Below are 14,941 nucleotides of genomic sequence, written 5' to 3' on the forward strand. Positions count from 1 at the left end.
GTCTCTCTCTTGGTCCTGCTCCTGCCATGTAAGACGCCTGTTCCTGCTTTGCCTTCCACCATGACTAACAGCTCCCTGAGGACTCCCCAGAAGCAGATGCCGCTAAACTTTCTGTACAGCCCATAGAACCGTGAGCCAATTAAACCCTTTTCTTTATAAATTACCCAGTCTCAGGGTTTTCTTTATAAAAGCCATGCAAGAACTGGCTAATACTGATGGCAAGTGTCATCATTTCATAAATGTAAGTCTCCTTTGGCGCGAGACACACAGTTTGCAAACAATTGTTGAACAAAAATTCAAGAAACGTAGCACATTCGTTTTACGTGCATTTTCCTCATTTTGCTACTCTGGCTAAAACTTTGTCACAGGCAAGCCCAGGAACTGTCAGGCTGCAACCTAAGCTTATTGTTATTTCATTATGTTTACTACCCATTCAATCTGATTCATAACCTGAGTTTTTCAGCTCCCCGGCCCCAGCGATCTAGAATGCTTTCCTCCCATCTCCGCTTCTCAAAAGCATCTTTTCTTCTGAATGCCTTTAGAATTTCTAATATCTGTCAAGAACCACTTCCTACTCTTTCTGCTATGTTATTTATGTATCTCTTTTATCTCATTTACTAGAGTAATAATTTTCATGCTCAGTACTCGCTCACACATCTTGCCTTTTGTGGTTTCAATTATTCTGTAAGGTTGTAGATAATAACGATCTCCTTTAATAAACTAAGGCACAGAGAAGAAAAGTAACTTGTTCTAGGTCACCCAACTTCCGACGGAACAAAACTGACATTCCAGTTTTGTGTTGGACTCGAAAGCCAACTATTTTCACGCCATTCATTCCTTCACAGTGTCTATGGGTGCCAGGTCCTATAGGGCGCTGGAAACACAAAGGCCAATGCTGCCATCCCATTTTCAAACGGGAGCCTGCTTGTCGCTAAAATCAGGCGCGCTGCTGGCCCTCCGGGACCAGTCGAGGCCTCTGTGCCTCCCTCCCACTTGGGTGCGCAGTTGGAGAGGGGTGCGCAGTTGCAGCGGGGTACGCAGTTGCAGCGGGGTGCGGACCTGCGGTGGCCGATACCGAGGAGGAGCGGGTGAGTCGGGCGCCTCCCAGGGCCTAAGACTTCGGAGTTACATGGCGGGGCGGGGGAGGGGGATTTCCCCGAGCCCTCGCGGTTCTAAGTGGGCACTGGGGGCCCGCGTCCAGGAAGCAAAGGTGCAAAGGAGCAGCGCCAGAAAGGCGAGGTGAAGGAAAAGGGGCGGGCAAGAGAGAGCTGGGACCCTAAAGCGCCAACTGCGTGCGCGGCGCACGCGCATCTGGGATCGGCGGAGGGTGCTGGGTCTCCGGGCCCCACATCCGAGGGCTGCCGCTTGCCCTCCAGCCCGGCCGGGAACAGCGAGGGGTCTCGCTGTCCTGCCGCCCGGCCCTGCGTCGCCCAATTGTTTTCCCCGCTGAGTACTCACCACCCGATTGTCCCGCTTCCCCATGGTGCTGGATTGAGCGCACAGTCGCACGCCAAGGGAAACCGGGCCGGAGAGACGGCCGAAGCAGGACCGCCACAGGTCCTCCTACCGCCTCCCCACTCCGCACAGAGAGCGGCACCAGGCGGACTCGACAGCCGCGCTCGGCTACAGCGCCCCCTATCTCTGTGGAGGACAGCAGGCTCCAGCGATCGCTGCAGTTGGCTGAGCGCCTGCGGGAGTCCGGTTGTTTATTAGGCACCCAAGAGCAGTCGACCCTGCACTTATGCACCGGAGTCCAATCAAGGCAGCTCGCTTCAGTTTGGCCTTGGATTGTTTTGCTTTCTTCCATTCTTTTTTTTTTTTTTTTGAGACAGAGTCTCGCTCCGTCCACCAGGCTGGAGTGCAGTGGCACGATCTCGGCTCACTGCAGCCTCCACCTCCCGGGTTCAAGCGATTTTCCTGCTTCAGCATCCCGAGTAGCTGAGATTACAGGCGGCCGTCAACACGCTGGGCTAAATTTTTTGTATTGTTAGTAGAGACAGGGTTTTACCGTGTTGGCCAGGCTGGTCTATAACTCCTGACCTCAAGTGATCTGCCCGCCTCGACCCAAAGTGCTGGGATTACAAGCGTGAGCCACTGTGCTTGGCCTTTCTTCCATTCTTGATGCGCTGAAATATGCGAGGGTACACAAAGATTCTCCCGTTGCTTATTTTGTGCTTGACAGAGTGCAAGTGCTGGGGACAAAGTGAGGACCAAGGATCCTTGGTCCCTCACGGAGCCCATCAGCTGGTGGGGGGAAAGGCAATGCTGTCATAGACGCCGCTAACAAAATCACCCTCTAATTTCAATCCCATTCATTCATCACCTATGCATTCATTTCACACTAATTTTTGAACATGTTGTTTGTACAGTTTTCACTAACGGGGTGGCTGGAAGCTGGAGCTGGGTAGGGCGCAAAGATGATTAAGAAAAATCCCTATTGTCAAGGGGCCTGTTTATAAACTCGTAAGGGCGATAAACACACACAGGGTCAAATTTACTGCATAGCATATCATAACATTGGCACTTCCGTACCGCAACTTTAAGGAAGATGATCTGGGCTCCAGAGAAGATAATCACATTTAGTAAAGCGACCCCTCTGGGTTCATCTTAGCACGTGTCATTAGGAAGTAGTTGAAAATCAATTAGGATCTTCTCCGGACTCTTGGAAATGACAAAATGGGAATTACACTCATTACATACAAGAACATGCTTTAAAGTCATCTTTCCCAATCTCTGCCTCCCTCCCTGCATTTTTCATGCTACACTATATGACAGATGTTCCCGACTGCCATTTTCTGTCTCAAAACTTTTCCAAACTCTCACATGCAGTCCTTGGTGGTTCTGCTCCCTACTAAGTATTGATTATTTCTCAGTAACCCACTTTCCAAAATGAGACCTCCAATCTCTCATTTTTCCTCCTCCTCCGTTACCCCTGACTTAAGCTGGAAACTCTGACTAAAGACAGGCTTCTTTTTATACACAAGACGAAGAGGAGAACCTGTTAATGTTAAGTTATTCTTTCTTTCCTGGCTTATTTTTCGTGTGTTAAATATTCTAGGCATTTGACAGATATTATTTTTAATACTCCAACATGATAATCGTGAGAATACCTGTGAGATAATATAGTTTCTTTTTCTTCTTCAGCTCCTTGGTTGGCTGATTGTACAGAACACAGAAAATTTTAAAAATATGGTATAAGTCAACAGAAAGGTTGTATTTCCTTTAGAAGTCTCTCTCTCTCTCTCTGCCAGTGTACACAACCCCTCCTGGATGAAACATGAATCCCTGGGGGGAGAGAGAAACAAGAAAATGACCAGGGGCCTGTGGAGATAACGAAGATGGCAAGAGCTACCGGGAGCTGATCTGAGTGGACGCCATAAAGACCAAATCAGTCCAAGACTTCTCAGGATATAATTCAGTGACAGTAGAAATCTTTACACATTCTCTGCACATGTGTGATCTGCTAATAAATACACTTCCCTGATAGCAATGGGCCTACATGCCCTTCCAAATGTTCTAGGCATAACCAAGAGATTACATTCCATTTTGTGGATGAGAAAAACTGAGGCTAAGGGAAGCTGAGTAATTTGTGCCGGCTTCCACAGCAAGAAAGCAGAGAAGCTGGGGATTCAAACACAGGTGTGTCAAACATGAAAGCATTTACAAGATGCAGTCTCTATTAAATACACACGCAGAAACGTAGACATGGATAGACACACACACACACCATAAAAGCATATGCTTTCCTTACAAAATCACACTGCCTTTGGGAGGGGAGAGAAGAGAGGGAGGTTTGAGAAGTGGCATTTCAGGTGGATTGTGACCCTGGGCTAGCTTCCCTCAGAGGAACTGAGAGGGAAGGACATTACAGAGGGAACAACCTGCATAAAAGGAGTGGTGATGTGGTCAGGTTGGGCAGCATAGAACACATATGATAGAGGGGAACAAGGCTGGAAAGGTACGCTGGGGCTGGAGGCAAAGGACCTTGAATGCCAAAGGAAGAAGTTATATTTTATTCTGCAGGCAGAGCCTTTTTTTTTCTTTCTGAGACAGAGTTTTGCTCTGTTGCCCAGACTGGAGTACAGTGGTGAGATCTCAACTCACTGCAACCTCTGCCTCCTGGGTTCAAGCGATTCTCCCGCCTCAGCCTCCCAAATAGCTGGGATTACCGGAATGCGCCATCACACCTGGCTAATTTTTGTACTTTTAGTAGAGACGGGGTTTCACTGTGTTGGCCAGGCTGGTCTCAAACTCCTGACCTCAGATGATCTGCCCACCTCAGCCTCCCAAAGTGCTGGGATTACAGGCGTGAGCCACCATACCCAGCCGTAGAGCCTTTTTAAAATTAATGTTATTTTAATTGACAAATCACTGTATACATTTATGGAGTACAATGTGATATTTTGTTATATGTATACAATGTGGAGTGATTAAACAAATTAACATATCCATCACCTTGCTTACCAATCTTTTTTATTGTGAGACATTTGAAATTTGCTCTTGGTTATTTTGAAATATATGGTACATTATTATTGACTATAGTCACCCTGCTGTGCAGTAAATCTCAAAACTTATTTTTCTTGTCTATTTAAATCTTTGTACTCTTTGATCCACAACTCCCACTCCCCTCCCTTCCCACTCCACCAGCCCCTGATAACCAAATTTTACTCTCTACTTCTATGAGTTCAACCTTTCCAGATTCCACATATGGTGAGATCATGCAGTATTTGTCTTTCTGTGCCTGACTTATTTCACTTAGTATAATGTCTTCCAGATCTACCCATGTTCTTGCAAATGAGGTAAAGCTTTTTAAGCAGTGTAGTAACATAAGCTTTGATAAAAGGCAAAGCTGTAAATAGTTAACAGTCTAATAATAATAATACTAATGATCTGAGGCAGGATTTTTCAGCTTGAATAACAAAGATTATAACTCAGATGGCATCTTTAGTGATGAACTTGGGTCTATATCCAAATTAAACAATATAGTTGATTTTCCTATATATTTTTCCTTTTCTTCATCTTTTTTTTTTTCTTGAGACAGAGTCTCGCTCTGTCACTCAGGCTGGAGTGCAGTGGTGAGATTTCAGCTCACTGCAACCTCCGCCTCCCGTGTTCAAGTGATACTCCTGCTCCAGCCTCCCAAGTAGCTGGGATTACAGGCACACGTCACCACCATGCCTGGCTAATTTTTGTATTTTTAGTAGAGATGGGTTTTCACCATGTTGGCCAGGCTGGTCTTGAATTCCTGACCTCAAGTGATCCGCCCACCTCAGCCTCCCAAATTGCTGGGGTTATAGTCATGAGTCACTGCGCCCAACCTGATTTTCCTATTTTTTTTTTAAAATTGTTGTGTGGGTATTTGAGATTTTAAACAATGGTGAGAGATACAGAAACTCAACCCACAAACCCAAGTGTGTTGTTTTGGCATGCATGTCACTAGACTGGAAATGAAAGCATGGAGCTTTTATGTTTGAAGACAACAGCCGTTGTGTTTATCCAACTATATTAAAGGACAGAGCAAAAGACAGGAAACAAGTTAAATATCCATCACAAGAGTTAAAGTATGGTATGTCCATGTAATGGCAAATTATGCAGTTATTTAGAAAGTGATGTAGAGTTGTGTTGATAGGGAAAAATGGCCACTATACATTATTATTAAGTGAAAAAGAGAATTATAAAGAGTATGAGTAGATTGGGTGTAGTAGCTCACACCTGCAATCTCAGTACTTTGGGAGGCCAAGGTGGGCAGATTGCTTGAGCTCAGGAGTTGAAGACCAGTCTGGGCAACAGGGCAAAACCTCATCTCTACAAAAAATTAGCTGGAGTTGGTGGTGCACAATAGACCCAGCTACTTGGGAGGCTGAGGCGGGAGGATCACCTGAGCCCAAGGAGGCTGAGGCCACAGTGAGCTGTGTTCATGCTGCTGCATTCCAGTCTGGGTGACAAAGTGAGACTCTGTCTCAAGGAAAAAAAAAAAAAAGAATGTGAATGTGAGTGTATAGAGTATGGCTGGCAGCACGTGCAGCAAGAGGATGTATTGGTTGAGCCTTATGAAATTGCCGATATGTGGTAATTTCTAACCTATAAGAATGGCAATTTCATATGGTTCAACTTTTTACATATGTATGCTTGAAATCTTCACTGCTGGTGACTTCATAATGCTATTAGTGAGTTTAGAGGGCAGGTATAGGAATTTTTATTTTCCACCACATTCCCTTCTTTCTGACTTATGTTATTTTATAGGACTGCTCAGCTAATCAACTGCCCTTGCTCTGATTCCACACTCACCATTTAACTCTGGATGTACTTTTGCTACATGCACAGAAAACGATCCCCAGCAAACGTGATCATCTTGTGCTCCTGACAACTATATTTCTCGCTGTAAAAAATACAAAAAAGGATGTTTTTAAAAAAGGATTTGGATCATGAAAACCAAATAGACATTCATTTTAATTAATTTTCTTCTTGTAAACCCCAGGTTGAGTACTATTATTGGATAAAGGCAATGGAAGCTACCAAGTAAAGGGAGTCAGAAAGGAAAGTTTCTGGTGCTCATGAGGGCGCCACCTGAATCAATGGGTTATAATTTCACTGTAATTTTCCTCTTGTTCCACTCTTGTTGAGGTGACTCACAAGCTATAAACGTTCTTGGACAATTATTTCAGGATGGCTTTGTTAGCACTGAAAGAAAACATCTTTACTTTTGCTTTTAAAAACCAGCTTTATTGAGGTATATTCCACATCTAGTAAAATCCACCAGTTTAAAATGTTCAGTTTGATGAGTTTTGACAAATGTGTATGATCGTATAACCGTGACTACCATCAGGATATCATTTTCCATCTCTCTAGAAAGTTTCCTTGTGCTCTTTTGCAGTTAAACCTATAACCTTGCTAAATTTACTCATTCTAGTAGCTTTTTTTTTTTTGGTAGAGCCTTTGGAGTTTCTACATAGACACTTATGCTGTCTTTGAATAAAGAGAGACTTGCCAGGTGTGGTGGCTCACGCCTGTAATCCCAGCACTTTGGGAGGCTGAGGTGGGCGGATCACTTGAGGTCAGGCAGATCACTTGGGCAGATCACTTTGAGACCAGCCTAGCCAACATGGTGAAACCTCGTCTCTACTAAAAATACAAAAATTAGCCGGGCGTGGTGGCACATGCTTGTAATCCCAGCTACTTGCAGTGCTGAGGTGGGAGGATTGCTTGAACCCGGGAGGTAGAAGTTGCAGTGAGCCAAGATCTTGCTACTGCCTCCAGCCTGGGTGACAGCGCGACTCCATCTCAAAAAAAAAAAAAAAAAAGAGAGAGAGAGAGAGAGAGAGACCTTCCTTGTAATCTGTATGTTTTTTGTTTTCTTGCTTATTGCATTAGCTAGCACCTCCAGTACAGTGTTGAACAGAAGTGGTGAAAGCTGGCATTCTTGCCTTGTTCTTGATCTTAGGAGGAAAGTACGCTGAGCTTATCAAAGTGTAGGGTCAATATTGTACCAGGTCACACTTCATACCTCACATCTTTTACTTTACACTTAGTACCTTTCATTTCACAGTTAGTATTTTTCACATCCCACTTACTGACCAATTCTTTCTTAAATCAAAACTTATCAGGCTTCTACATCTACTACCTAATCAAGATTTCTTTGCAGGGTTGCTCATCTTCTCCATGTTGCTTAATCAGTTGCCCCTCATTTTCCTTGACCTATCAGCAGCATTTGTCACAACAATGACTCTCTCCTTCTCAAAATATTTTTTTTCACTTGGATTTCCAGACATTATGCTCACCTACTGCTTCTTGTAAAGTCCACTTAGTCTTTGTTGCATATTTTCCTTCGTCTCCTGGTCTCCTGGATATAAACACTGGGGCACTGTAGAGCTTGGTTCTGGATCTCTTCTTCTTCTTCTTTTTTTTTTTTTTTTGAGATGGAGTTTTGCTCTTGTTGCCCAGGCTGGAGTGCAATGGCATGATCCCGGCTTACTACAACCTCCGCCTCCTGAGTTCAAGCAATTCTCCTGCCTCAGCCTCCCTAGTAGCTGGGATTACAGGCATGCACCACCATGCTCGGCTAATTTTGTATTTTTAGTAGAGCTGGGGTTTCTCCATGTTGGTCAGGCTGGTCTTGAACTCCTGACCTCAGGTGATCCGCCTGCCTTGGCTTCCCAAGGTGCTGGGATTGCACGTGTGAGCCACCGTACCTGGCTGGGATCTCTTCTTTTTATAGACACTTTCTTTCTTGTTGATCTCATCCAATCTCTAGCTTTATATACCATCCATACACTGACAACTTCAAAACTTTTATTTACAGTCTAGACCACTTCCTTGGAATCCAGACTCGTGCTTCTAACTGCCTAGTCAACACCCCCACTTCAGTGTCTCATATGATCTCAAGCTTAGCATGTCCGATGTCCAACTCCCAATATTCTCCCTAAAACCAAGTCCTCCTACATTCTTCTCATCTCAGTAAATGACAACTTGATCTTTCCACCTGCTCAAGCCAAAAACTTCAGAGACATCTTCCCTTTCTTTTTTTAGACAAAGTCTCACTCTGTCGTCGAGGCTGGAGTGCAGTGCTGCAATCCTCGCTCACTGCAACCTCTGCCTCCAGGGTTCAAGTGATTCTCATGCCTCACCCTCCCGAGTAGCTAGAATTACGGGTGACTGCCACCACACCTGGCTAATTTTTGTATTTTTTTTTTTATTAGTATAGACGGGCTTTCACATGTTGACCAGGCTGATTTCAAACTCATGACCTCAGGTGATCCACCTGCCTCGGCCTCCCAAAGTGCTGGGATTATAGGCGTGAGCCACCACACCCAGCCCATCCTCGCTTCTCCTCTTTCAATGCCATGTCTAATTTATAAGCACCTACTATAAGCTTTACCTTCAAAACATCTCACATCTCATTGTCTCCATTGTTTTCACTTTGATCAAAGCTACCATTATCTCTCATCTGGATTATTACAACAGCCTCCTAACCCAGGCCCCCCGCTTACATCTTTGCTACCCTAAAGTCTTTTCTCAATAGAGCAGCCACAGTGGCACTTTACAAACACAGTCAGATCGTATGTCACGACTGTGCTTCTTGCCTTTCAGCAGTTTCCCATCTTATTCAGAGTAAATACCAAAGTCTTTGCATTGGCCAACAAGCCCCTCCAAGATATGCCTCTCCTGCCACTAACTTCTCTGGAATATCTCCTTTCTTTCTGCTGCAGTGAATTGCTGCTACACTGGCCCCCTTGCTGTTCTTTGAACAAGGCAGTCATGCTTCTTCTGCCTTAAGGCATCAGCACCTGTTGTTTTCTTCATCACTAATACACCTAGATCCCTGTTCTTTGTAAGGCCTTTGATCTAGTGCCACTTTCTCTATGAGGCCTTCACTGACCTCCTCGTTTAAAATTGTGCCCCCATAACACTTTCTATTCCTTTCCTCGTTTCTTCCCACACCACGTACCTAACATCCTAGTTTATTATAGTTATTTGTTTGTTGCCCCTCACTAGAAAATACGCTCCACTAAAAAAAAAGACATTTTGTGTATTTTGTTTACTGCCACATCCCCAGTGCCTAAGGACAGTGCCTGGTACATCGTGGTGCTCAATAAATATTTACTAAATGAATCAATGACTAGTTTCACTGCCATATCGACTGGTCTGTTTGTACCTGTGCCCACTGTCTTTGCCTGCCCTCCCATTAATCCTTTTCTCTCTCAAGTCCAGCTCTTCCTCTTATTCTCCTGGGCCCTTCCTCTCCCCCTTCTCATCACCTTTGCTTCTGCTGTTATTCCTTCTTTTTCACCCTCAATCTCTCTGTTTTCACAATGAACTGTCTTCCATCTCAGAAAACAAGAATTCTCCTTTGATACCACATCCTCCCTGAGCTCTACCTCCACTTCTCTGGTTCTGCTTCATGATTCAGCCTCTCAAACAGGCTGTCTACATTCTCTACCTCTCTAACCTCATCTCTGACCACTCCTTCCCCGACTAACTATGCTCTAGGTGCATTGATGTCCTTTCTACATACCAAGACTTCCCACCTTGAGGTTTTCAGTTGCTTTCCCCTCAGCACCCCACCTAGCTGCCTTAGTCTCATTCTTCGTGCCTCAACTCAGAGCTTTTGACAGAGCCTTTTCTGACACCAGTTTTCCGTCTTCCAGCAGTTTCCCATGTTATTCAGAGTAAATACCAAAGTCTTTGCATTGGCCAATGCAAGTACTTTCTACCTTACAGCATTCATAGCACTTATTGTAATGTAATTATCCTATGCAAATATTTATGTTAGCTCCATGAGAGCAAGTACCTTGTTTTGTTCACTAGCGTATTTCTAGGGTTTGCTGGTGCCTGGAACAGAAGTTCATTAAGTGTATGAATGAATGAATGAGTGTATGAGTTTCCAGTGATGAGATGACTTAAAGCTAGCTGCTGACATATGCAAATAAATGCATGCACAGTACTGCCCTTAGAAGCACTGTTTCTCTTTTCTTCTTATTCTTTTTTTTTTTTTTTTTGAGACTGGGTCTCATTCTGTCACCCAGGCTGGAGTGCAGTGGCACAATCATGGCTTACTACTTGGACCTTCCTGGCTCAAGCCATCCTCCCACCTCAGTCTCAGGTCTATGTCACTGTGCCTGGCTATTATTTTGTAGAGACAGGGTTTCACCGTGTTGCCCAGGCTGGTCTCAAACCCCTGGGCTTGGCCTCCCAAAGTGCTGGGATTATAGGCGTGGGCCACTGCACCCTCCTTAGAAGCACTGTTTCTAACAGTAAAAAATTGGAGATATGGTGGAGAGAAATACCTATCAATAGGGGATTGGGTAAGTAAATTATAGTACATTTACACGATGGCACACTATTCAGCTATAAGAGATGTTAATGTAGATTTATATGTATTACAATGACGAATTGTCCAAGATCTTCTGTAAAGCAACACATAACACTCAAAACACAAGTTATTGAATGGGGTGTACAGCCAGACCATCATCATAGTGTAAAATTTCATTCCTGTGTGTTACGTGTATCTGCATAAAGCTAGGTATCTGGAAATTATTTATCAAAATATCAGCAGTGATTTTTCTCTAGGTTGTAGAGTTTCAGGTAATATTAATTTTTTTATTAGTAGTTTTTGTATTCTTTAAATATTTTATGGTAAGTATGTGATCATTTTATTTCAGCAGTTACATTTCAGTCACTTGGCCACTGGAAATTCATCACTAATTCATTGAATACTGTTGAACCTCTACTCTGTTTAGGCACCACTAGACCCTAGAGCATGCGTTGGTATTTTTTTCCTATGTGCTTATATACAGTTTTATTTCAGAACTTTTTGGGGCTAACCACACCATCTACTTATTCTCACTTTGGAGGTAAGAATGACTTGATGAAATAAGATAGTTTGTATGGGATGTACCGGAATTGGCACTTGGGGAGTTCACTGGATGTCAGTTGCTTCCCTTCTCCTCCAGGGTGCTATTTTTGCTGCACCCACAGTTAAATAACACTGTATCACAATGCAATCCAAGGAGCAGGAGGGACGGTCTATTATTAAAAACCATCACTATTGAACCAATGAACTACTGGGTTCCTCTTGATACTTCTGCCTCCTTGTATTGGATGCTCTTTGATAGCCGAGATCAGTTGTAGACATCCAGTGAATATGACTAACTTGACTTTCTTTATCACAGAATAGATGCCATTTTCAAATGAAGAACCCTGGAGACCAGAGGAGGTACAACATTTAGAACAATAGGCCCCATTCCAAACAAGTGCTAATGTATTCTCTTGGCTGCTGTGGTGCTTCTCAAAATTTTCCACAGAAGAGGGAATTGTATCAAGGGGCATCTAGTGGTATCCTTCAATGCAGTTATTAAAGTCAAATACTATCTTTGAAGTTATCTATAGGTTTTCATTTTTATAAAAATGGGTTTATTTAAAAATAAGTCTATAAAAGTAGAAATACATTGCCTTAAGAATCTGAATTTTGCATTGTATTCCACAGTCTTGCTCTGTCATCCAGGCTGGAGTACAGTGGTGTGATCTCAGCTCACTGCAGCCTCTGCCTCCTGGGTTGAAGTGATCCTCCTGCCTCAATCTCCCGAACGGCTGAGATTACAAACATATGCCTCCATGCCTGGCTAATTTTTGTATTTTTAGTAGAGACTAGGTTTCACCACATTGCAGAACAAACATGGCCTCCTGGGACCTGTCCCTACCATTAAGAGTGTTTCCTTAGAGAACAGGAGGTGCAAATTGGGCTGAAATTCCAAAGGGCAAAATCAGTGGCAAACAGCTACTAGGTTCTTGATGTAATGTATAGTAGGTTCTGAGTGAGTAACACAGAGATAACTGAAGAAGCTGTTCATACATAGCTTCAAAAAAAAAAAAAGATCCATTATGCCAGGCGCGGTGGCACACGTCTGTAATCCTAGCACTTTGGGAGGGCGAGGCAGGTGGATTACCTGAGGTTAGGAGTTTGCAGCCGGCCTGACTGACATGGTGAAACCCAGTCTCTACTAAATACATAAAAAATTAGCCGGATGTGGTAGAGCATGCCTGTAATCTGAGCTACTTGGGAGGCTGAGACAGGAGAATTACTTGCACCTGGCAGGTGGAGATTGCAGTGAGCCGAGATCATGCCACTGCACTCCAGCCTAAGCAACAAGAGCGAAATACTGTCTCATAAATAAATAAATAAGTAAATAAAATAAAAAATAAGGAAAATGATCCAGTCAAACCTGGTTGTAGATGCCTATGGTTTGTGGAAACATATATCATTATGACTGACCCCTTAATAAACCACAAGTTTTCAATATCTTAATAAAGATCAGATTCTTGACCCTTTATATTCCCTCTCATGAATATTTTTTAAAGAGTTTTAAAATTTAAAATTTAAAGTTTCAAAGTTTAAATGGTTATGATCCAGATATTTGAGGGCCGCTGTCCCAGGCACAGTCTCACCAGCCTCCTGGGCGTGGTGGCTCATGCCAGCACGTTGGGAGGCCAAAGCAGGAGGATCACTTGAGCCCAAGAGTTTGAGACCAGCCTAGGCAACATAGTGAGACCCTGTCTCTATAAATAATAATAATAATAATTAGCCAGGAGTGGTGGTGCATGCCTGTAGTCCCAGATACTTGGGGGGCAAGATCGTGCCATTGCACTTTAGCCTACAGAGGGACAGAGTAAGACCCTGCCTCAAAAATAAATACATAAATACAATTTAAATGCAATTTAGGACCTATAAAAAAATAAAGGGAAGTCCTAATGGGGGCTTCTAGGGAATTCTGGAAGTTCAATTTAAATACAGTATACCTGATGTTATATACAAAGAGAGGAATATATGTATCAGTGACGATGATCCCCCTTTTAGTTTATTGTGTAGTATCTCAGGAGCTGCTTGATCTATTCCTCCCTCTGCCTCCAGTACATACGTAATTGAACAAAAGTTAACGGAAATAATCTCCTTCTTTAATGTCCGGTGGTTTCAAGCTCCTTTACATGGCATATATGACCTTACCTCCTGACTCTCCTTCACCTACCTGCCTCCTTTATCAATAATTTTCAAACTGTAAGTCATGGCCTATTTGTGCGATTGTGAAATCAGCTTTAGTCACCAGTTATTTTCAGAGCAGTAGATAATAAAATAGAAAAGAGAATGTGTGGACCACATAGCCTTATTTTGTAAAATGTAAGTTTGAACAAATGTGGCCTTCTGGGAGCCATCCGCATAAGGAGTTCTTCCCTAGACAACAGCAAATGGAAATTGGGCTGACACTCCAGAGGATAAAATCAATGGCAAAAGGCTACTAGGCTTTTTTAATGCAATGTGGTCCTAAGTGAGTACCAAATACCAGAGATAACCAAAGGAGCTGTTTGTACACAGCTTCAAAGAAAATGATCCAGCATGTGTGTGTGTGTGTGTGTATGCATGTGTGTACCAGCTCATGCTGGCAGATTCTATTTCTTTCTCTAGGTTATGATCCAGATATTTGAAGGCCACTGTCCCACGGAGAGTCTCACCAGCCTCCTCACCTTCCCTGCCTGCTGTTTCATAAAACTACAGGCCTCTGCATGGGCAAAGTATTTCCCCTCATGAAACTGGAAATCATTGCTCTTTGTTTCTGAGTCCCCTCAAGCATGATTTCCAGTGTGAAACCTTTGCTCATCTCCAGGTGATTAGCAATTAGTTACACAAACCTTTTTCACAGCCCCTTCTCTTCCCTGTAAGCTTCTGAAAGGACTGCTCATTGCCTTACTCATTTTTGTAACTTCAGTGCTTAGCATAGTAAATGAACGAGGGTTCAACAAATACAGTCATGCACTGCATAATGATGAACTGCATATATAATGGTGGTCTGGTAAGATTATAATGGAGCTGAAAAATTCCTATTGCCTAGTGATGTCACAGTGTAACATATTACTCAATGTTTGTGATAATGATAAATGGCTGTAACTGATTTATGTATTTACTATACTATACTTTTAATCATTGCTACAGTGTACTCGTACTTCTTTTATCTATTTATTTATTTTTATTATACTTTAAGTTCTAGGGTACATGTGCACAATGTGCAGGTTTGCTACATATGTACACACGTGCCATGTTGGTGTGCTGCACCCATCAATTCGTCATCTACATTAGGTATATCTCCCAATGCTATCCCTCCCCTTCCCCTCTACCCCACAACAGGCTCCGGTGTGTGATGTTCCCCTTCCTCTGTCCAAGTGTTCTCATTGTTCAGTTCCCACCTATGAGTGAGGACATGCAGTGTTTGTTTTTTTTGTCCTTGTGATAGTTTGCTCAGAATGATGGTTTCATCATTGTCCAATGATCAATTCATCAAACCAATGATGGTTTCATCAGCTTCATCCATGTCCCTACAAAGGACATGAACGGATCCTTTTTTATGGCTGCATATATTCCATGGTGTATATGTTCCACATTTTCTTTTCTTTTTTT

The 14,941-nt window shown here is 43.2% G+C and overlaps 1 protein-coding gene across 3 annotated transcripts in view; it reads right to left on the reverse strand.

The window, feature by feature from the left end:
- The window catches only part of FAM133B (family with sequence similarity 133, member B), a 29,331-nt gene extending 27,750 nt beyond the window's left edge, over positions 1-1,581 (reverse strand). For all 3 annotated transcript variants that reach the window (XM_011955052.1, XM_011955051.1, XM_011955050.1), the window contains exon 1: positions 1,459-1,581. In XM_011955052.1, the coding sequence (XP_011810442.1) occupies positions 1,459-1,482 (24 nt within the window). In that variant the 5' untranslated portion in view covers positions 1,483-1,581. The remainder of the gene's footprint in view (positions 1-1,458) is intronic.
- Positions 1,582-14,941: the final 13,360 nt, after the last annotated feature.

Source organism: Colobus angolensis, unplaced genomic scaffold, assembly GCF_000951035.1.
Source record: "Colobus angolensis palliatus isolate OR3802 unplaced genomic scaffold, Cang.pa_1.0 Scaffold394, whole genome shotgun sequence".
In the NCBI taxonomy this organism is placed as follows: domain Eukaryota; kingdom Metazoa; phylum Chordata; class Mammalia; order Primates; family Cercopithecidae; genus Colobus; species Colobus angolensis.